The 24,514-nt window shown below is 40.5% G+C and overlaps 1 protein-coding gene across 1 annotated transcript; it reads left to right on the top strand.

Annotated features, from left to right (window-relative positions):
* The first annotated feature begins 18,785 nt into the window (after nucleotides 1–18,785).
* Nucleotides 18,786–22,754, top strand: LOC110600923 (cyclase-associated protein 1). The gene is made up of 10 exons (XM_021737855.2): nucleotides 18,786–19,212; nucleotides 19,999–20,167; nucleotides 20,253–20,317; nucleotides 20,819–21,131; nucleotides 21,222–21,369; nucleotides 21,458–21,567; nucleotides 21,717–21,772; nucleotides 21,891–21,947; nucleotides 22,100–22,243; nucleotides 22,370–22,754. Exons 1-10 carry the CDS (start codon nucleotides 18,934–18,936, stop codon nucleotides 22,454–22,456), a joined length of 1,428 nt encoding a protein of 475 aa, XP_021593547.1. The 5' UTR covers nucleotides 18,786–18,933; the 3' UTR covers nucleotides 22,457–22,754.
* The last annotated feature ends 1,760 nt before the right edge of the window (nucleotides 22,755–24,514 follow it).

The following is a 24,514-nucleotide window of genomic DNA, read 5'->3' on the forward strand; positions in this document are numbered from 1 at the left end:
GTAGATGCTGCCTCCAAGAACCGCCAAAATCTAGCACACACATTCTGAGCATATCTTCTATAGTCTGGATGGTCCTCTCCGACTGTCCGTCAGTCTGGGGATGGAAGGCAGTACTGAAATCCAACCTGGTACCCATAGCATTCTGCAGACTCTGCCAAAATCTAGAGGTGAACTGGGGCCCTCTATCAGACACTATCGAAACAGGAACCCCATGCAACCTTACCACTTCATCCACATACACCTGCGCCAACTTATCCACTGAGTAGTTGCTCCTGACAGGGATGAAGTGAGCAGACTTGGTCAGTCTGTCCACAATCACCCATATGGAGTCTAACCTGTTGGACGCTGCCGGTAACCCCACTACGAAGTCCATAGCTATATTCTCCCATTTCCACTCTGGAATAGGTAGTGGGTTGAGCATTCCAGCCGGCTTCTGATGTTCCAGCTTCACCCTCTGACATACCTCGCAGGCTGACACAAACTGTGCCACTTCTCTCTTCATAGCTAGCCACCAATAAACACTTTTCAGATCCTGGTACATTTTGGTGGCTCCAGGGTGAACACTGTATCTGGCATTATGAGCTTCCCTCATAATGTCTCCCTTCAGCCCTACGTCATCTGGTACACACAATCTGTTTCCATAGCGGAGGGTCCCCTTGCTGTCGAATCTGAACTCACTATCCTTGCCTGACTGAACAGTCCTGGCAATCTTCACTAACTCTGGGTCCTCATGCTGTTTCTGAGCCACCTGCTCCAGAAACACGGGTGCCACTCTCATCTGGGCAACTAAAGCACCTGTACCAGACAACTCCAACTGTAGACCTTCATTCATGAGCTCCAAAAACTGCCTCACCACTGGCCTCCTCTCTGCTGAAATATGGGACAAACTGCCAAGTGATTTCCGGCTTAAGGCGTCTGCTACCACATACGCCTTACCCGGATAGTACTGAATCTTGCAATCATAGTCACTGAGTAGTTCTACCCATCTTCTCTGCCTCAAATTCAAATCTCTCTGACTCAGGATGTACTGCAGGCTTTTATGATCTGTGAAGATCTCACATTTTACCCCATAAAGGTAATGCCTCTACATCTTGAGTGCAAAGATTACCGCTGCCATCTCTAGGTCATGTGTAGGGTAATTCAACTCGTGCTTCTTTAGCTGTCTAGAAGCATAAGCAATCACCCTTTCATTCTGTATTAGCACACAACCCAGTCCCACACGGGACACATCGCAAAAGACTGTGAAGTCCTCATCACTAGTCGGCAGAGCTAACACCGGTGCTGAAGTCAACCTCTTCTTGAGCTCCTCAAAGCTTTCTTCACACTGGTCGGTCCACACAAACCTCTGGTTCTTCTTAGTCAGTCTGGTCATGGGAGCTGCAATCTTAGAGAAGTCCTGGACAAACCTCCTGTAGTAACCTACCAAACCCAAGAAACTCTTGATCTCTGTCACCGTAGTGGGTCTAGGCCAGTTAGCTACAGCTTCCACTTTCTTGGGGTCTACCTCGATTCCATTTTCTGACACCACATGCCCCAAGAAGGAGATGCTCCTCAGCCAGAACTCACACTTGGAGAACTTGGCATACAAGCCATGTTCCCTCAAGGTCTGCAAAACCAACCTCAGATGATGGGCATGCTCCTCTACATTCCTGGAATACACTAAGATATCATCTATGAAGACAATAACAAAGTGATCTAGGTACTGGCTAAACACTCTGTTCATGAGATCCATGAATGCTGCAGGGGCGTTGGTTAACCCGAACGGCATCACAAGGAACTCATAATGCCCATATCTGGTCCTGAATGTTGTCTTTGGCACATCCTCTTCTCTTATCCTCAGCTGATGGTACCCCGATCTCAGATCTATTTTGGAGAAACAACCTGCTCCTGCTAGCTGGTCGAATAGATCGTCGATCCTTGGCAACGGGTACCTATTCTTGGTAGTGACCTTGTTCAACTGCCTGTAGTCGATACAAAGTCTGAGAGATCCATCCTTCTTTTTCACAAATAGCACTGGAGCACCCCAAGGTGAGGTACTTGGTCAGATGGATCCTCTATCTACCAACTCTTGCAACTGCTCCTTAAGATCCTTCAATTCTGCTGGTGCCATCCTGTAGGGAGGAATAGAGATCGGTCTGGTTCCAGGCATCAATTCAATTTCAAACTCTATCTCCCTAGCAGGTGGTAAACCTGGCAGCTCGTCTGGGAAAACATCTAAGAACTCTCTGACCACTGGCACTGAGGCGGGCTTTCTGACATGACTATCCAGCTCTCTCACATGAGCTAGAAAACCCTGACAACCCCTCCTGAGTAGCCTACGAGCCTGAAGGGCTGATATCAAACCTCTAGGTATACTCCTCCTGTCTCCTCTGAAGACAACCTCTGACCCATCCTGACATCTGAACCTGACTACCTTGTCTCTGCAATCCAAGGTAGCACCAGGGGTAGATAGCCAATCCATCCCTAGAATGACGTCAAAATCTGTCAAATCTAGAACCACAAGGTCGGCGGACAGGCATCTTCCCTCCACAAAAACTGGACTATACTGGCAGACTGACTCTGCCACTGACGGGACACACTTGGGTCTGCTGACCCATAGGGGACACTCTAACCCAGAGACCATCAATCCCAACCTCTCGACGGCCCTCGGAGCAATGAAACAATGAGATGCACCAGGGTCCAATAATGCATACACATCTGAACAACCAATGAAGAGATTACCTGACACCACGGTGTTGAATGTGTTTGCCTCCTGCTGAGTCATGGTGAAGATCCGTGCTGGAGCTGACGGACCCTCACCTCTGAAACCCGTTGAAGAAGAGGCTGCCCCTCTCCCTCGACCTCTGACCTAGGGCTATGATACCATTCTGTAACGACCCGGGAACCGGACCGCTACCGGCGCTAGGATCCAGATCGACTTAAGGTCGCCGGGACCCGTAGCAAGCCAAACATACATCCTGAATACCTGAAAAATCCCATACATGATCACACATATCCATAAACATGAGAACTTTTTCTTTTCTTTTACTAAGCTCAACCTGCGCATGCACATAAACATAAACATAAACCACACACTGGAGCCTCATCACATACTCCAATGGGGAATCTCATCAGACATCAAGCTTGGTTGAACATAAACATCATAAAACATAGATGATGTATATACATGGGATTATTCAAACATACTATGGTCAAGCACAATTCTAATCCTCAATATCAATACTACATAACATGGCTGCTCATATTCTTACATCATTTTACAAATCATCATGTCCACATCTAACTATTACAAATCACATGACTTTACTCTTCTTGATTCCCTGATCTAGCCCGTACCTGCAAACCTGGGGGATATAGGGAAAGGGGTGAGCTACTAGAGCCCAGTGAGCAGAATACTATAACATTTAAAACATATGCCATCATGTAATGCATCATATCACAGACAAATCACATCAAGGGTGAACCTGTCACCAAATAGTCCCAGCATCATATTCGTGCCAGGCCGTAGAATGGGGTCCTGGTCTTCCTGTCGTATCATAACATTACTTACCATTGCCCCAGGGCCTCATCTGGGCACCTGGTCTTCGCGTTCCATACCGTGCCAGGCCGTAGAATGGGGTCCTGGTCTTTCCTTAGGGACTAATTGGATCATACAGCATTCACCCACATCCACAACAAAGAATGCAGTGCAACATATTCGTGGATTCTAATGCAACAACCTATTATATCACATGGCATTCGTGATGCATGATTCATGCTAAAACTTGCATTAATTTAAAACATAAGATTTATTCTACTCACCTCAGGTTAACTCTGACAACGAACTGAAGCAGCTGACTCACTGCTGGGGTCCTCGGTTCCTTGGGTCCGAACCTACACAGATGGACTCAAATAAGGGACCAAACATACTAGAACATGACTCTAAAAATATCCCCCAAAAACCCTTAAAACACCTCAAAATAATCAAAGAATTCATGCAAAGGAGGGCTGAACAGGGCACTTTCGGCGGCAGGAAGTCCCTCCAGAGCCGAAAGTCATGAACCTTCGGCGGCACCTTCGGCGGCCGAAGGTTCTCTCCAAAGGCGAAACTCATGCATGTTCAGCGGTACCTTCGGCGGCCGAAAGTCCACTTTCGGGGGCAGGCTTCGGCAGCCGAAAGCTTGCTTCCACAGGCAGGTTCAGCGGCCGAAAGTCTCTTCGGCTGCCGAACCTAAGTTTCTCCCAAAGTGGCAGAAACTAGGCTCCTATGCACATTTGCCTCCTAAAACCTTCAATCATGCATACAACTCAACCCAAAACATGCATAAATACATACATAAGCTCCTAGGGGATTCAAACTATCCTAAACCCCAACTACAACACATCAAAAGCAACTCAGCAACCTACATTATCCATAAACCCAACACAAAACCTAATAAAGCTCAACTAACCAAAGCATGCATTTCTATCCCAAGAATCAACTTGAAACTTGTTTAAAACATATAATGAGCTCAAGATCGGCTCTTACCTCTTGAAGATCGAGAGGAAAAACGATCCTAGCTCGGAGATGGGAGAGATCGAGTTCCTTGAACCTCCAAGCTCCAAAACTTGCTATTTGCTTAAAAATCTTCAAAACAAAGGTGAAAACTCATAAAAATCATGGAAGATTTGAAGGAAGAACTCAAGATCGGCATGAGGGCGGCGGAGACTCACCTTGGCCGAAAATGGGGAGAAAAAGCTCACCCGTTCGGACATGGGGACCCCTTTATAGGTGGCTGGCCAGGCCACTTTTGAGGGCCTAACGTGCCTCCAAATGCATGTCATGTTCGGCGGCCGAACCTGGACTTCCCTCACTTATGCCTTCGGGGGCCTAAAGCACTCCCGAAGCGCATGCATGTTTGGCGGCCGAACCCGAGTTTTCCTCTAATGCCATTTTCATGCAAAAACTCATTTTCTTTCTTGCTTAAAAACATAAAATGCATTAAAACATTTTATAAAAACATGGTTTTACCCTTCTAGAAGTCTCCGACACCCGAGATTCCACCGGACGGTAGAAATTCTGATACCGGAGTCTAGCCGGGTATTATATTAATGCCATGATTTTATGCATGTGCATTGATAATATGCTATGTATGTGATGTATGTGATGCGGGTTCATGTGTTTCCACATGAACCATTTGATGCTAATGTTTTATGTGATGTGTGCTGTTTTTCAGTAAGCAAGATGAGAGGAACTCGTCGATCTGCACGATTGACTGGAGTACCATCTCAAGATGAGGGCACGGATGCCCGTCCTCCTGCATTGCCTAGGGCAATGTCCTACTGGTCTAGCAGGGAGAGAACGTCAAGGGACCCTAGAAGGTCTTTTGATGTGAGCAGAAGAGGAACAGTTCAAGGTGGAATGTCAGAAGATGTGGGGGATGATATGGATGTAGATCAGAGGAGGGATGGCAGTCTAGGTGTTAGCATGTCTGAAGAGGGCATGGGAGAGTCTCAAGGAGGCACTCAGGCCTCGGGGTTTGTCCAACCACCCCAATATCCACCCTTTTCACAGAACCCCGGGTATTCGATGGGAGGTACATCGGATTACCCTAATTTTAACCCTTATCACTCTCACATGCCATACCCACCTTTCTACCCACCATACCCACAGTACCCTATGTACCCACCCCTATCCTTTTATCCAGGTACAGCAAACCCTAACCCAGGGGATGTTGCACCTCCTCCACCACCAGCAGAACCTATGGTCCCAGAAACCCAAGTACCTAAACCTAGCTCATCCGGAGGGAGCAAGGTCAAGATGACCGACTACTTGAAGTTGGATGCTCCTAAGTATGAAACAGGTGATGACCCGTTTGAGTACCTCAGGACGATCAAGATGATTACAGATGAGTTAAGGGCTGATGATAGTAGAGCCATTTAGATGGTTGGGTTCACACTGAAGTGCAAGAAGGCCCGTGAGTGGTTTAAAAACTATGTGAACCCGAGGGTGGATGGTCTATCATGGGAAGAGTTTGCTAATGAGTTTGCAGGATGGGCTTTCCCTGATAGTTCAAGGGAGTTAAAGATGATCGAGTTTGAGCAGCTAAGGCAGACGGAAGAGATGAGTGTAGAAGAGTTCACAAATAGGTTCTTGGAGCTGTTGCCGTTTGCAGGGCAAACTTTTGATATAGATCAGAAGAAGGCTAGGAGGTATATCATGAAGCTTCATTCCAAATATTCCTCCTTGATCCAATCAGCAGAAAGGGAGAGCTTCCATGCCATAGTGGATATGGCCCGGAAAATGGAGGCTAGTGCCATCATTCAGGGGACAGTTAAGCAGTCAGTGGCATAACCTTCTGGATCCAAGACCCCAGGTGGGGAAAGGTTAGACCCTTCTTCTCTGAGTGCAGCAGCTTCAGGTAGTAAAAAGTGGGGTAAAGCCAAGTCCAAGAAGAACAAGTTCTGGAACAAGATCAAGTCAGGTCTGGGATTAGGAGGTGGCTCGAGCTCAGGTGCAGACAGTGCAGTATGTATGAAGTGTGGGAAGCCGCATAAGGGAGTATGTCGGTTTGGGATGACAGCCTGCTTTAGATGTGGGCAGGAGGGACACATGGCACGGGAGTGTCCTAGAGCAGCTTTTATGGCACAGTCCCAGCAGACAGCTTCTGGTAGTGTGGCTCAGCCAGTAGCTCCAGCCGCGACTCAAGCCAGTGGCAGAGGCAGAGGGAGAGGGGCAGCCTCTTCTTCAGCGGGTTTCAGGGGTGAAGGTCCATCAGCTCCGGCACGGATCTTCACGATGACACAGCAGAAGGCAAATGCATCAAACACTGTGGTGTCAGGTAATCTCATCATTGGTTGTTCAGATGTTTATGCCTTAATGGACCCTGGTGCATCTCATTCTTTTATTGCTCTGAGAGCCGTCGAGAGGTTGGGTTTGATGGTCTCTGGGTTAGAGTGTCCCCTATGGGTCAGTGGACCCAAGTGCGACCCATCAGTGGCAGAGTCAGTCTGCCAGTGTAGTCCAGTTTTTGTTGAGGGGAGATGCCTTTCAGCCGACCTTGTGGTTCTAGATTTGACAGATTTTGACGTCATTCTAGGGATGGATTGGCTATCTACCCATGGTGCTACCTTGGACTGCAGAGACAAGGTAGTCAGATTCAGAGGTCAGGATGGGTCAGAGGTTGTCTTCAGAGGAGACCGGACGGGTACACCTAGAGGTTTGATATCAGCCCTACAGGCTCGTAGGTTACTCAGGAGGGGTTGTCAGGGTTTTCTAGCTCATGTGAGAGAGCTGGATAGTCATGTTAGAGAGCTCGCCTCAGTGCCCGTGGTCAGAGAGTTTTTAGATGTCTTTCCAGACGAGCTGCCAGGTTTACCACCTGCTAGGGAGATAGAGTTTGAAATTAAGTTGATGCTTGGAACCAGATCGATCTCTATCCCTCCCTACAGGATGGCACCAGCAGAATTGAAGGAGCTTAAGGAGCAGTTACAAGAGATGGTAGACAAGGGTTTTATCTGACCGAGTACCTCACCTTGGGGTGCTCTAGTACTGTTTGTGAAAAAGAAGGATGGATCCCTTAGACTTTGTATCGACTACAGGCAGTTGAACAAGGTCACTACCAAGAATAAGTACCCGTTGCCTAGGATCGACGATCTGTTTGACCAGCTAGCAGGAGCAGGTTGTTTCTCCAAGATAGATCTGAGATCCGGATACCATCAGCTGAGGATAAGAGAAGAGGATGTGCCGAAGACGGCATTCAGAACCAGATATGGGCACTATGAGTTCCTTGTGATGCCGATTGGGTTAATCAATGCCCCTGCAGCATTCATGGACCTCATGAACTGAGTTTTCAGTCAGTATCTGGATCACTTTGTTATTGTCTTCATAGATGATATCTTAGTGTATTCCAGGAATGCAAAGGAGCATGCCCATCATCTGAAGTTAGTCTTGCAGACCTTGAGGGAACACGGCTTGTATGCCAAGTTCTCCAAGTGCGAGTTCTGGTTGAGGAGCATTTCATTCTTGGGGCATGTGGTGTCAGAAAATGGAATCTAAGTGGACCCCAAGAAGGTAGAAGCTGTGGCTAACTGGCCTAGACCCACTATAGTGACAGAGATCAAGAGCTTTTTGGGTTTAGCAGGTTACTACAGGAGGTTCGTTCAGGACTTCTCTAAGATTGCAGCTCCTATGACCAGGTTGACCAAAAAGAACCAGAAGTTTGTATGGTCAGACCAGTGTGAAGAGAGTTTTAAAGAGCTAAAGAGGAGGTTGACGTCGGCACCGGTGTTAGCTTTGCCAACTAGTAATGAAGACTTCACAGTGTTCTGTGATGCGTCCCGTGTGGGACTGGGTTGTGTGCTGATGCAGAATGAAAGAGTGATTGCTTATGCTTCTAGGCAGTTGAAGAAGCACAAGTTGAATTACCCTACACATGACCTAGAGATGGCAACAATAATCTTTGCACTCAAGATGTGGAGGCATTACCTTTATGGGGTTAAATGTGAGATCTTCACAGATCATAAAAGCTTGCAGTACATCCTGAGTCAGAGAGAGTTGAACCTGAGGCAGAGAAGATGGGTGGAACTGCTTAGTGACTATGATTGCAAGATTCAGTACCATCCGGGTAAGGCGAATGTTGTGGCAGACGCCTTAAGCCGGAAATCACTTGGCAGTCTATCCCATATCACAGCAGAGAGGAGACCGGTGGTGAGGGAGTTCTATAGGCTCATTAATAAAGGTCTACAGTTAGAGTTGTCTGGTACAGGTGCTTTGATAGCCTAGATGAGAGTGACACGTGTGTTTCTGGAGCAAGTGGCTCAGAAACAGCATGAGGACCCAGAGTTAGTGAAGATTGCCAGGACTGTTCAGTCAGGCAAGAGCGAAGAGTTCAGATTTGACAGCAAAGGGGTCCTCCGCTATGGGAATAGATTGTGTGTATCAGATGACGTGGGTCTGAAGGGAGACATTATGAGGGAAGCTCATAATGCCAGATACAGTGTTCACCCTGGAGCCACCAAGATGTATCAAGATCTGAAGAGAGTTTATTGGTGGCCAGCCATGAAAAGAGAAGTGGCACAGTTCGTGTCAGCCTGCGAAGTATGTCAGAGGGTGAAGCTGGAACATCAGAAGCCGGCTGGAATGCTTAACCCACTACCTATTCCAGACTGGAAATGGGAGAATATAGCTATGGATTTCGTAGTGGGGTTACTGGCAACGTCCAACAGATTGGACTCCATATGGGTGATAGTGGACAGACTGACCAAATCTGCTCACTTCATCCCTGTCAGGAGTGGCTATTCTGTGGACAAATTGGCGCAGGTGTTTGTTGATGAAGTGGTCAGATTGCATGGGGCTCCTGTTTCAATAGTGTCTGATAGAGGACCCCAGTTTACCTCCAGGTTTTGGCGGAGTCTGCAGAGTGCTATGGGTACCAGGCTAGATTTCAGCACTGCTTTCCATCCTCAGACGGACGGACAATCAGAGAGGACCATCCAGACAATCGAGGATATGCTCAGAATGTGTGTGCTAGATTTTGGCGGTTCTTGGAGGCAGCATCTACCCTTGGTGGAATTTGCCTACAATAACAGCTATCATGCTAGCATAGGGATGGCTCCATATGAAGCTTTGTATGGAAGGAAGTGCAGGTCACCTGTCTGCTGGGAGGAAGTTGGAGAAAGGGCCTTGGCAGGGCCTGAGCTAGTAGAGATCACCAGCAGGGTAGTGCCCATAATCAGAGAAAGGATCAGAACTGCTGTGAGCAGGCAAAAGAGTTATGCAGATATCCGCAGAAGGCAAGTAGAGTTTCAGGAGGGGGATTTGGTATTACTCAAAGTGTCTCCGATGAAAGGGGTGATTCGGTTTGGGAAGAAGGGTAAGTTAGCTCCACGGTACATCGGACCCTTTGAAATCTTGTAAAAGATTGGGAATGTATCGTACAAGTTGGACTTACCTGCTTCAATGGAAAGAATCCATCCGGTTTTCCATGTTTCTATATTATGAAAGTTCGTGTCGGATCCGGGCAAGGTTCTTAGTGAGCCTGATGTGGAGATCCTTGGAGATCTCACCTATGTTGAACAGCCGGTGCGGATCCTAGACACCCAGATCAGAAAACTAAGAAATAAGGAAATCCCGATGGTGAAAGTCCTTTGGAATCACCACAACATCGAAGAATGTACCTGGGAGACACGGGAGTCCATGCTCCAGCAATATCCTCATCTCTTCTAAGGTGAGTGTTATATGTTTTGTATGAATGTTTATGTTTTATGCTATGCATGTGCTAGTTTGAAGAACATTCAGGGACGAATGTTCTTAAGGGGAGGAGATTGTAATACCCGACTAGACTCCGGTATCGGAATTCCTACCGTTCGGTGGAATCTCGATTGTCGGAAACCTCTAGAAGGGTAAAATCATGTTTTCATAAAATGTTTTAATGTATTTTAAGGTTTTAAGTAAGAAAGAAATTGGGTTTTAAATGAAAAAGACCATGGAGGGAAATCCAGGTTCGGCCGCCGAACTTGCATGAGTTTTGGAGGCACTTTAGGCTTCCGAAGATGGCCTGGCCAGCCCCTATAAGAAGCCCCATGGCCGAAAATGGGTGAGTTTCTTCCCCATTTCCGGTCAGAGCTCGCCCATTTCCGGCCAGAGGTGAGTCCATGCCCTCCCATGGTCGATTTTGATGATTTTCCTCAAATCTTTCAAGTTTTAACAAGTGGTTGCTTGGTTTTTGAAGTTTTTGAAGCTAGGAACAAGTTTTTGGAGCTTGGAGACCCAAGGAGCTAGATCTCTCCCATCTCCGAGTTGGATCACCTCTCCTCTCGATCTTCAAGAGGTAAGAGTAGATCCTCACCTCTTTTCATGTTTTGATTAAGTTTCATGAAAGTTTGTGGGGTAGAAGTGCATGATTAGGTTAGTTGTTTAGTGTTAAGACTTATGTGCTTTTATGGTTAATGTATGTTGTATATATATGTTTGATGTGTTTTGGTTAGGGTTTAGGCTAGTTTTGAGACCCCTATGAGCTTATGTATGTGTGCATGCATATTGTAGAATAGCTAAATGCATGTTAGAATGGTTTGGGAGGCAAATGTGCATGTGGAGGCTGAGTTCTGCCACTTTGGAAGAACTCAGGTTCGGCAGCCGAAGGGACTTTCGGCCGCCGAACCTGCCTGTGGAGGCAAGCTTTCGGCTGCCGAACCCTGCCCTCGACAGTTGGACTTTCGGCTCTAGAAGGGAGTTTCGGCCGCCGAATGTAATACCCGGCTAGACTCCGGTATCGGAATTCCTACCGTCCGGTGGAATCTCGGATGTCGGAAGCCTCTAGTAGGGTGGGAACATGTTTTCTTAAAATGTTTTAATGTATTTTATGATTTTAAGTAAAAAGGAAATGAGTTTTTGAATGAAAACAACCTTGGAGGAAAACACAGGTTCGGCCGCCGAAACTCAAGTTCGGCCGCCGAACATGCAGGCATTCGGGTGTGCCTTAGGCCCCCGAAGACATAAGTGAAGGGAAGTCCAGGTTCGGCAGCCGAACCTCAAGTTCGGCCGCCGAACATGGCATGCATGCGAAGGCACGTTCGGCCCCCGAACGTGGCCTGGCCAGCCACTATAAAAGGGTCCCTTAGCCGAAAACGGGCGAGCTTTTTCCCCATTTTCAGCCAAGGTGAGCTCTCTACCGTCCCTCACCGATCTTTGATGTTTTTCCTCTAAATCTTTCAAGATTTTCATTTGTTTTAACTTTGTTTTGAAGATTTGAGCTTTTGAGCAAAGTTTTGGGAGCTTGGAGGTTCAAGAACCCAATCGCTCCCACCTTCGAGTTTTGGGTCGTCTATCTCTCGATCTTCAAGAGGTAAGAGCCGATCTTAAGCTCATTGTATGTTTTAAGTAAGTTTTAAGTAGATCTATGGGGGTAGAATGCATGTTTAGGTTATAGTTATGTTTATGGGTATAAATGTATGCTAATGAACAATGTGGCGTGTAAATGTATGCTTGATGTGTTGTAGTTGGGGTTTAAGGTAGTTTGAGACCCCTAGGAGCTTGTATGCATGTTTTGGTTGAGCTAAATGCATGTTGGTATGAGTTTGGAGGCATTTGTGCATGTTTGAACCAAGTTTCTGCCCTTTGGGAGAAACCAGGTTCGGCAGCCGAAGGGACTTTCGGCCGTCGAACCCCCTTGTGGAGGCAGCATTCGGCTGCTGAAGCTTGCCCCCGAAAGAGGACTTTCGCCTCTGTCTGGGAGTTTCGGCCGCCGAAAGTGCCGCCGAACATGCATGAGTTTCGCCTCTGTCTGGGAGTTTCGGCCGCCGAAGGTGCCGCCGAACCTGCCTGACTTTCGGCTTTGGAGGGACTTTCGGCCGCCGAACTTGCCGCCGAAAGTGCCCTGTCCAGCCTTTCTTTGCATGTTTTGCATGGATGTTTTGAGGTGTTTTAGGAGGTTTTTGGGGGATGTTTTTTAGAGTTATGTCATAGTATGTTGGTCCCTCATTTGAGTCCACCTGTGTAGGTTCGGACCCGAGGAACCGAGGACCCCAGCAGTGAGTTCAGCTGCTTCTGAGTCAGTAGAGCTTCAGCCAGAGGTGAGTAGAATAAACCTTTATGTTTTTAAAGAAAATGAATTACACAGTTGAGCATGTTCATGCATCATGAATGCCATGCGATGAATTAGGTTGTTTGCATTAGAATTCACGAATATGTTGCATTGCATTTATGATGTTGATGTGGATTGGTTATTGAATGATCCTTTAGTCCTCATATGGTATGATGATGTTACGGCATGATATGGTATGAAAGTCCAGGTTGTACCCATTCTACGTCCCTGGCACATTGGTATGTTATGATATGTTATGTTAAGAGAAAGACCGGTTGTACCCATTCTACGTCCCGACACTTTGGAATGTAGAGGACTATTGGTGACAATACCATCCGAGACGTGATTTGTTGTGATGTGTTGCATTACATGATGGCATGAGATTTAAATGTTGTTTTCTATCATTCTGCTCACTGGGCTCTAGTAGCTCACCCCTTTTCCCTAATCCCCCAGGATTGCAGGTACGGGCTAGACAGAGAAGTCAAGAAGAGTAAAGTCTTGTAATTGTAATAGTTAGAAAGTGGACATGATAAATTGTAAGATGATGTATAACTGAATAGTTATGTTATGTATAATGATATTGAGGATTAGAAGTTGTGCTTGACCCTATAGATGTTGTAATCCCTTTTTGTTACATGATCTTAATGTATATTGATGACTATGTTAGCCAACTCAACACTTGTTATGCCACCCATTGGGGGCATTGATGAGATCCCATAGAGGGGTCAAGTTTATGATTATGACCATGTTCAGTGCATGCACAGGTTGAGTTTGGTGTATGATAGAATGTATGAAAGAAAAGTTTTAAATTTTTTATGTATGATTGTTGATCATGTATGGGATTAAACAGGTTTACAGGTTACATGTCAGGCTTGCTACGGGTCCCGGCGGCCTTAAGCCGATCTGGATCCTAGCGCCGGAACGGTCCGATTTTCGGGTCGTTACAGAATGGTATCAGAGCCCTAGGTTCATATGGTCGGACCTAGAGTGTCGAGCTCATAGATGTTATAGAAGGTCAAGCACAATAGGAAGATCATGTCCACTAGGATAGGATGTGGAGTCCTGTCTTATATGATGATGTGAAATGCCATGATTATATGCATGTGCATTAATGATATGCTATGATATGTGATACGAGTTCATGTGTGCCCACATGAACCATATGATGCTAATGCTTATGTGATGTGTACTGTTTTTCAGAAAACAGGATGAGAGGAACTCGTCGATCAGCAAGATTGACTGGAGTACCACCTGAGGATGAGGGCACGAGCGCCCGTCCTCCAGCATTGCCTAGGGCAATGTCAAGTAGGTCTAACAGAGAAAGAGCAGTAAGAGACCCTAGAAGGTCTTTGGATCTGGGAAGAAGCAGATCAGTCAGAGGAACAGTTCAGGGAGGAGCGTCAGAGGACATGGGGGATGACATGGATGTAGAGCAGAGGAGGGATGGCAGTTTGGGAGTTAGCATGTCAGAAGAGGGAATGGAAGAATCCCAAGGAGGCACTCAGGCCTCGGGATTTGTTCAGCCACCTTACTACCCACCCTTCTCACAAAACCCTGGGTATTCGATGGGAGGCACATCGGACTACCATAGTTTCACCCCTTATCCCACACAGATGCCATACCCACCTTATTATCCACCATACCCACAATACCCAATGTACCCACCTCCACCTCACTATCCAAATCCAGCAAACCCTACCACAGAAAATGTTGCACCTCTTCCTCCTCCAGCAGAACCAGCAGCCCCAGCTACTCAACCTCCTAGACCTAGCTCAGCCAGTGGGAGCAAGGTCAAGATGACCGACTACATGAAATTGGGTGCTCCTTAGTATGAAAAAGGGGATGACCCATTTGTGCACCTTGAAAGGGTTAAAGTGATCACAAATGAGATTGGGGCTGATGACAGTAGAGCCATTCAAATGGCTGGGTTCACGCTGAAGTGCAAGAAGGCACGAGAGTGGTTCAAGAACTATGTGAACTCGAGGGTAGACAGCATGTCTTGGGAAGAGTTTGCAAATGAGTTTGCAGGATGGGCTTTCCCAGATAGTTTAAGGGAGCTGAAGATGATAGAGTTTGAGCAATTGAGGCAGACTGATGAGATGAGTGTAGAGGAGTACACAGACAGGTTCTAGGAGTTGTTGCTATTTGCAGGGCAAAACCTTGACTCAGACCAGAAAAGGTCAAGGAGGTATATCATGAAACTCCACTCCAGATATTCCTCCTTGATCCAGTCAGCAGATAGGGAGAGCTTCTATGCCATAGTGGATATGGCCCGGAAAATGGAGGCCAGTGCCATCGTTCAGGGGACAGTTAAGCAGTCAGTGGCACAACCTTCTGGTTCTAAGACCCCAGGCTCTTCTTCTTTTAGTGCAGCAGCTTCAGGTAGCAAAAAGTGGAGTAACGCCACTAGGAAGCCCAAGAAGAACAAGTTTTGGAACAAAGTCAAGTCCAGTCTGGGACTAGGGAGTGGCTCGAGCTCTGGTGCGGATAATGCAGTTTGTGCAAAGTGTGGTAGGCTACACAGGGGAGTTTGTCGGGCTGGGACAACAGCCTGCTTCAGATGCGGGCAAGAGGGACACATAGCTCGGGAGTGTCCTAGGGCAGCTTTTGGAGCATAGTCTCAGCAGACAGCTTCTGGCAGTGTGGCTCAGCCAGCAGCTCCAGCCGTGACTCAGGCCAGTGGCAGAGGCAGAGGGAGAGGGGCAGCCTCTTCTTCAGCGGGTTTCAGAGGTGAAGGTCCATCAGCTCCAGCACGGATCTTCACAATGACACAGCAGGAGGCAGATGCATCTAACACCGTGGTGGCAGGTAACTTAGTCATTGGTTGTTCAGATGTGTATGCCTTAATGGACCCTGGTGCATCTCATTCTTTTATTGCTCCGAGAGCCGTCCAGAGGTTGGGGTTGATGATCTCTGAGTTAGAGTGTCCTCTTTGGGTCGGTGGACCCAAGTGTGATCCATCAGTGGCAGAGTCAGTCTACCAGTGCAGTCCAGTCTTTGTTGAGGGAAGATGCTTGTCCGCCGACCTTGTGGTTCTAGACTTGACAGATTTTGACGTCATTCTAGGGATGGACTGGTTATCTACCCATGGTGCTACCTTGGACTGCAGGGACAAGGTAGTCAGGTTCAGAGGTCAGGATGGGTCAGAGGTTGTCTTCAGGGGAGACAGGAGGGGTACACCTAGAGGTCTGATATCAGCTCTTCAGGCTCGTAGGTTGCTTAGGAAGGGATGTCAGGGTTATTTGGCTCATATAGTATTTAAATTAATTTTTAATACTAAACTAATTTAAAATTTAAAATTTTAAAAAAAAATCTTAAAATTTATTATCTTAATTATGGTGAAATATTAAAATTTTTTAAAGAGTTTAGTGGTTTTCTCTCTTCAACTATAAACACCATCAGCAGGAATGCCACTTATTTTCTTAAATAACTCTAGAAAGCTCTCGCTATATATATTTTTTTATGGAAAAATAGAATAACAATTTACCAAGAAGCAATGCCATCATCAATTTCTTGCTAATCACAAATGCATAAATTATTATAAATAATAAAAGTATAATAACGTAACAGTATAGTTCAAATTTAATAATTATATTAATTATTATTTTTTACTATTAGAATAATTTTAAATATTAAAATGTTAAATAGGTTAAAATTAATTAAAAGTATACTATTAAATAAAAAAATATATATATTTGATTATGAAATAGAGTGGAAAAAAGAGCTTGGCATTATTTCCTAAAAATGGCATAAATCCTGACTTTTCTTTAAAAAAAAAACCCAAAGAGAAGTAAAATATGAATTAGAAAAAAAACTTTTAGAACTATTACGACCCAATAGGGCAGAAAATGTATATGATCTCTCATTCTCAAAATTTCAATTTTCATTTTATTGCGTTTAAATAAACTTTAAATATTACCTAATAGAAGATATTTCGTCTTTAATTCATATATTTCGCGTTGATAATAAATATTTAAAAAATATTTATTTTGCATATTTAAATATGTATATATATTAACTAATTAGCATTATATTTAAAAACTACAACTCAAACATATGATTTAATTTTGTAAGAAATAAGTTTATATTTTATACTGATAAATTTAAATAGAAAAAAAAAAGTAGTTGCAAAAAAGAAACCCTCTCGCTCCATGCCAAAATTGAAAAATCCCATCTTGGATATTCGTATTTTTATTTCTACAATTAGTTAAAAAAGGTTTTTTTTTTTTAATTTTTTTTAAAAACTACTTGGAATTTTCAAATGGATTAGAAAGAAAAAGTCTTGAAAAGAAAATTCATAATAGGGTGCCATCATGGTGCGATTGTGTTGTCAAGAGATTTTGCCGTCTCAAAACTTAATTTTTGTTCTTTATTTTGTTTGATTTTCCTTTTTATTTATTTCTGGTATGTTTCCGTTTCATATTTTATTAAATTTAGTGGTATATTTTCCTTTGGTTTTTGGTCAAAGGAGTTCACACCGCCTTTAGTAAACTCTCGCTAGGGTGGATGATCAATAGATAGTTTTAATTTATTTTTCTTGTGTTTTTTTTGTAGATCCATAGTTATGTGATGATTTCTTTTGAAATATAGATAGTCTGTATTAGGTTCGGTGGTTTTCCTTCTAACTTTTTCAAAGAATATATGACTATATAGTGTTAGTATCTCAAAACTGCACTATTATATCTGATAGATTACGTTCTCTTAGATCGCGATTGGCTGAGGTTGTTGCGCTTACGCAATAATTCTCGTGTTTCGAAGTCGCTGTTGTCCATCTCTATCATTCTCGATTTTGACTTCCTGCCATTGCATGCTTGCTCTTGTTGGCTTTATGTTGTTTTTTAATGTCAGACTTTAATTGCTGTTGAACGGTTGTTTCAATATTTTAAGCGATGGAAATGGTGGGTAGTGTAACATGGACTTAGGGTTGTGTTGCTAAGTTTTGTCTTGAGTTGGTTTAGATTTCGCTGTTCTATTTTTTAGACTTTAGACTTGGATTGTACCTGTAGTTGGACTATTTTTAGATTTTTTTGATTGGATCTTCTCGCAAAACTTTGTACATTATATTAATTCGTTGAATCATGATAAATGCAATTTTCATAAAAAAAATAAATATAATTAAATAATTAAAATATTGGATAAGTCAGATTAAATAATTGAAAAATAATCAGTATAACGACAAGTTTATTTTTTAAAAATAGTATAACAATAAGTTTATTCATATTAAGACTAGCAAAAGTAGTATAATTTAATAATGAAATTATTTTTATATTATATTATATTAATAATAGAATAATTAATCTATTACCAATATAAATAAAAAAAATTAAATTTATTTACTTGCGACTTAAATAATTAATAGTGTTAATAACTTATTTTATTACTATGTTAATTGAAGTATTAAATAATTTTTTATTTTATATGGTAAAAGTAGATAAACTTTTTTTATTTATTGTGTATATATATAATTGTAACCGATTATATATTTATTTTTTATTTATATAAATAAATTAATTATAATAAAAATTGATTATAATAAGAGTAACTTATGTAATATGGTCCCATACATGAAATTTTCATACCGATAATATTATTAATGTATTCTGATCATATATTTATTTAATTTTTTAAATTTATGCCGCTGTAATCATAATTTAAATTTAAAATTTTTCAAATTTAAAATAACATGAATATGGATATAAATTATAAACATATATTAACTTATGTCTTGTCTAAAATAATCGTATTTAGTATTTTCATTATTTTAAAATCAATGAAAATTTCACTATAAACTATTTAAATATGTTAAAAATGTAAATATTTTTTTAAAATAAGGAATAAAAAAGTGATCATTTAAATCAAAATCTGCTAGGCAAATCATATGTCTTTTAGTAATTGAATAATTTAAGTTATTCAAGAATTTAAAATGTTATTACACCAATAATATTTAAATATATTTAGTTTAGATATTTTAATTAGTAATTTATTTAAAAATATTTTTTTTATATTAATTTCTAAACTCTAATTTCAATCAAAACCCTTTATGTTGACAAACTTGTCTCATCAAGGGAGGTTGGCATCCTCCCATCTCTCCACGAGGACAGCCGATATTTCCTATGGAGCCAACACGTGTCGTCTAAGATTCGCTTGAAACTGACCGCTCCCTCTTGCTCTCAGACTTAGCCCTCCATAAAGTCCAAAATTACACTTTATACCCAAAGATAAACTAATACCTCTCTCTCCCTTTTCCACTAAAAACATTCTCTCATTAAAATCCGCACACGCGCCAATCATTCCCCCAGATCTGCTCACTTCCATTCATATACACACCGAAAACAAACAACGCTCGGCACTGTGTTGAGCGAGGGAAGGAGGTAGGGCTTCGCTTTTCGTCATGGAGGGGAAGCTGATTGCCAGGCTCGAATCCGCGGTGGCGCGGTTGGAGGCGCTATCTTCATCGGGGTGCAGGGACCGTGGCATTGCGGACTTTGCTGGAGCTGATTTGGCCACGGATCCGTCAAGTATTGCGTTCGACAATCTATTGGCGCAGTTCTTTGGTAAGCTTTCGGCTGCTGCTGAGAAGATTGGAGGTCAGGTTTTGGAGGTCACGAATATTGTGCATCAGGCTTTTTGTGTTCAGAAGGAGCTTCTCTTTAAGGCTAAGCATACTCAGGTAGTGGTTTTTTTCTTTTTCTTTTTTATTTGCGTTTTCGGTTTTGTGATTTTGTTTTTTGTTGTTTTATAGCATTTTTTTCACATTGAAGGAAAATTTCTTCTAATTCCTCATGTAATATCGGGAATATTGAATCTGGATGTGGATTTATCATATACTCGGTCCAGTTATTCAGTAAGGATCTTGTGGAATTAGCTTACTTAGATTACTAGATGATGATGAAAATGCTGTGCATTTTCAGCTTAAAGAATTATTAGATAATAGTTTGTCTTTGCTGGATTTTACACTGTAAGGAGTGTTTAGGCTAATATGGTTACGTCATTGGAGAATTAATGGAAATTGGATGAATTTGATTCAGATCATTGATGGCACTATTTTATGGATCTTATGCTTATATATATGATCCGATGGAGGAAAAAAATCAATGATTAAATTACCAACTTAATGAGGGGGAAATCATTAAAAACTTATCAGTTACTTAGCTCTGTTTAATTCATTTTCCATATTTTTCCTGAATAGTTAGTAGCAAAGCCATGTTATATTTGGTGTGGCAAGATCCTTATTTGAACTCTCATTTCTATAAGTTTCGAATTGACACAGTCTTACACTTGGAATCAATGTTCTCTTGTGGAAGTGATGTTGTAATTACTGAGGGATAATTCTAAAGAGGAACATGGGAAAGTAGAACTAGTGACTATCTTCAGCGATTAGTCATATGCGGGATTTCTACTTTCAACGTTATTTCCATTGTGTAAATTGGATTTTGGTGATGTTTCACTGGTGCAGAAACCTGACAATGCGGGGTTGGCTGAATTTCTCAAGCCATTGAATGAAGTGATCATGCAAGCAAATGCAATGACAGAGGGAAAGAGATCTGATTTCTTTAACCACTTGAAGTCTGCTGCTGACGGCCTGACAGCTATGGTCTGGATTGCTTATACAGGAAAAGATTGTGGTAAGCGAATTGTGTGGTTTTATATTCGGATAGCATGTAATGCTTGATTTGTGGTTCTTGATTTTATTGCTCTTTCTCATTCAAGGTATGATCATGCCTATTGCACATGTCGAAGAGAGTTGGCAAATGGCTGAATTTTATAACAACAAGGTACTTCACAACTCTAATGGAACCCAGCAACTCACTAGGAAACTACCTCTTTGACCTTTATGCTTGGCAACTGAACAGGTGCTTGGCAAGGATGTTAATGTATTAGGTGTTAATTTTGAGTCCTGCATTTTCTTTGACCTTTATGTTTCATTATTTTTGGATGATTGTTATACTAAGTTGTTCATATATGACATCTTTAAGTGTTGTTCATATATGACATCTTTAAGTGTTGTTCATATATGACATCTTTAAGTGGCTATGTTACCCCTGATAGTCACTTATTCATAAGAGGGGGAAATAGTAAACAAGTTATCAAAGAAAAGTTGAAGAATTACACCTTTGTTGAGTGGTATTTTTCATTAATTGTATTATGATACTTCTATTATAACAAACTGTACTTGCTTGATCTATCTGCACATGACAACAATTTGTTTAATTAGGGAGTAAACTAATCGTAAGTCTTAACTGGTTGTTGCTGGCATTCTTCATTGCAACATTCAGATTCTTGTAGAGTACAAAAGCAAAGACCCAAATCATGTTGAGTGGGCCAAAGCCATGAAGGAGTTATATTTGCCAGGTTTGAGGGATTATGTGAAGAATCATTATCCCTTGGGCCCAATATGGGGTGTTTCATGCAAAAAGGCACCAACTTCTGCTACATCTAGAGCTCTTGCTCCAGGTGCTCCTGCTCCTCCACGACCTCCACCGGCTTCTCTCTTCAGTGCTGAATCTTCTCAGCCTTCTTCGTCAAAGCCAAAAGAAGGGATGGCTGCTGTTTTCCAAGAACTCAACTCAAGCAAGTCTGTGACGTCAGGTATTCCTTTTCAGATTAAATAGAAACTTTCTTTTCCCTTAGATTGAATGTTGAGAAATCTGAATTATTATTGTTGTTGTTGTTTCCTAGGTCTTAGAAAGGTCACAGCTGATATGAAGACAAAGAACCGTGCAGATAGGACTGGTGTTGTTGGTGCCAGTGGAAAAGAAAGCCGTACTAGTTCACCTTCTATTTCTAAGACAGGACCTCCAAAACTTGAGCTTCAAATGGGTCGTAAGTGAGTACCCCTAATGTTTATGTTATTCTTTGATTTCCATTTGATCTGTAGGATTTGATCTGTGTATTGCATTTCTTTTTTGTTGCAGGTGGATTGTTGAGAATCAAATTGGAAGAAAGGATTTGGTAATTGGCAACTGTGATTCAAAACAGTCTGTATATGTTTTTGGTTGCAAAGATTCTGTCTTGCAGATTCAAGGTAGCTCTTTTTTCTTATAAGCCTGATCATCTTACTGTTATACGTTTAACATCCAAAGCGTGGATGATCTCTGTTATACACCTATGGATCTCCATTGCATTTTCATTTACAACACCTGATAACCTAAGTTTGATTCTGACAATTTGCAGGGAAAGTCAACAATATAACTATTGACAAATGCACTAAGATGGGAGTTGTATTTACGGTTAGTATGAAACATGTCAAAAGTTGAAAAATGGAAAAACGAGAAGTACTACTCTGTGGTTTAGTTATATCTTCAGGTATGATGATGTCTCACTTTGCATTCTCAACTTGATAAACAGGATGTTGTGGCTGCTTTTGAGATTGTGAATTGCAGTGGTGTTGAGGTGCAGTGCCAGGTATTTTTATTAGATTATTAAGTCCTGTTTACAATCCATAAATATTTTTTAGGACATATTAGATCAAGATTCTAGAATATCAAATCAGTTATTAGTTTATGGAGTATTTTTGTGAGCTAATTCATATCTAGCGAATTTGTGCTTCAATCTAGGGTTCAGCCCCTACCGTTTCTGTGGACAACACATCAGGCTGCCAGTTATATTTAAGCAAAGAGTCTTTGGGAGCATCTGTAACTACTGCCAAGGCAAGTGAGATCAATGTTTTGGTACCAGGGGAAGAGCCTAATGGTGATTGGGTAAGTTTCAGACGTTATCTCTTATTTCTTCCCAAAGATTTGGCATGTTTGGGGGAACAAATACGGCATGCTTGTATATATGAATTATGAAATTTTACATTAATTATGTTCATTCCCGGTTTATAGGTGGAGCATGCTTTGCCAGAACAGTTCATAAATTTATACAAGAATGGTCGCTTCGAGACTACTCCAGTCTCCCACTCTGGAGGTTAATTTAATAGTCCTACTGCCAAAATTGGGTTTCCAGCGTCTTGTTTTTCAATTCTAGGATGGCTGAGGGGGCGGCTTCAACACATTTTTTGTTTTCCATTCCGTTTGCTGACAACATATGGTTGCGATACTATACTATATTCGTGATTTTGGTCATTTGGAAATTTCCGCATTATTTTTTAATGGTGATTGTTCCTAGTGTTGTCTTGTGAGGGTTTTCTGACTGCGATTGTGTTGTATTGAGAACGAAGTTTTTGTATTATTTTTGCTTGGGATCAATAAAGGTTAATTTGAGGATCAATTATTCCACATTCTTGGAGCACATGCTCTTTCTCTTAAAGCTGGGTTAATTATTTATTTCGGTTTGGTTTAATTTTTAATTTTAAAAATTTTAGTTATTTTGATTTAATTTTAATAAAAAAAATAAAAATAATTAAATTAATTAGTAATAATAATATATTATTTTTAATAATATAGAAAGATTATATTATAATTAAAATTTAATTAAACTAATTTAATTAATTAATAATAATAGTATATTAATTTTAATAATATATAGATATTAGAGTATAATTAAAATTAAAATATTTTAATTAAATTTTAAAATATTAAAAATAAAAAATTTTATTAAAATTTTAATAAATTAAATTAAATTAAATTAAATCTATTTAATTTTATTTAATTTTTATTTAAAATTATTTTATTTATTTATTACAATACCAAATGTCACCTCTAATTGAATTATGAAATTTTTATCTTATACGTTTAATTAATTAAAACTCATTTATTAACGTGTTTTTAAAATTTATGTACAAATTTTCTCAAAAAAAAAAAAGTACAAATAGACCAATTCATCTCAAATTTATCATATAAAACACGTGCCCAAAAAAATACTGAAATAGCATTAGTATTTTACGATTTGCGTGCTCTACATTCGAGGAATCTTTTTCACCAATGTAAAGATTTTACAAAGTGACTTATTTAATTCACAAAAAACTTGTTCACCTGCTCCATTAGAATGCCGCCATCTGCCATCTCAGAATAATTTATTATATTAAAATGCTATATTAAATCAATAACTTTTAATAATAATATTAATTTAATGAGTAGTTTTAATTTTTTTTTAATTACTCATTACGATGTCATTAATTTGTTGCATTATGAAGTGGTACACTATCCAATATTTCCTATTTGTTAACTCGCTTTAAATGTAAATTGTTTGACAAATGTTTTTTCTATTTATTTTTAAAATTTTATTTAATGTCATTTAAAAAAAAATTAAATTCTACTAATATAATTCAGTTCATTTTTATTTATAAAAAATTTATTTATTTAGAATCAATTTAATTATAATAAAATTTAATTAAATTTTCTATATTAAATAAATTAATAATAAAACTAAATTAATTTAACTTATTCATTATTTTTACATTGAACATAAATATTTATTCTTATAAATAATAATATTTTTATTACATTGAGTGAAAAATTATTATTAATATTTTTATAATATTTATAATCTGAATTATATATAATTTTTTATAATTAACAAATATAAATTAAAATTATTTTAAAACAAAAATAATATAATAAATTTTTAAATATTAATTATAAATATATTAATTTTTAAATAGCAGTAATTAATTAAAAATATAAATAAATTTAAAATTAAAATAAACAAAAGATAAAAGAAAAAGAAAAAAGTTTTTAAAGACTAATTAAATAATTTTGATGTAAATAGCTTTAGTGAAATAATTTATTATAAAATTTTAACAATTTTAGTAAGATTTACTTTTAATTCAAAATTAATTTTCACAAAAATTCAATCCTCTTAAATTTTTATACTGTTAATTTTACTAAATACAAAAATTTTTAAAAAAATCACTTATTTTAAATTTTTTCAAAATTAGCCATTACAATAAGGTTTTAAAGATTCTCTCAATTAAGTTCCATATACATAAACATTATTCACAATGTTACAAATTATGCTTACAAATCTTTCCTAGCGCTCCTCCCTTCTGTTTATATTTTGGTTTTTTCTCTTCAACACTTCTGCAAGAC

The sequence above is a fragment of the Manihot esculenta genome, chromosome 15 (genome assembly GCF_001659605.2).
Source record: "Manihot esculenta cultivar AM560-2 chromosome 15, M.esculenta_v8, whole genome shotgun sequence".
Taxonomy (NCBI): domain Eukaryota; kingdom Viridiplantae; phylum Streptophyta; class Magnoliopsida; order Malpighiales; family Euphorbiaceae; genus Manihot; species Manihot esculenta.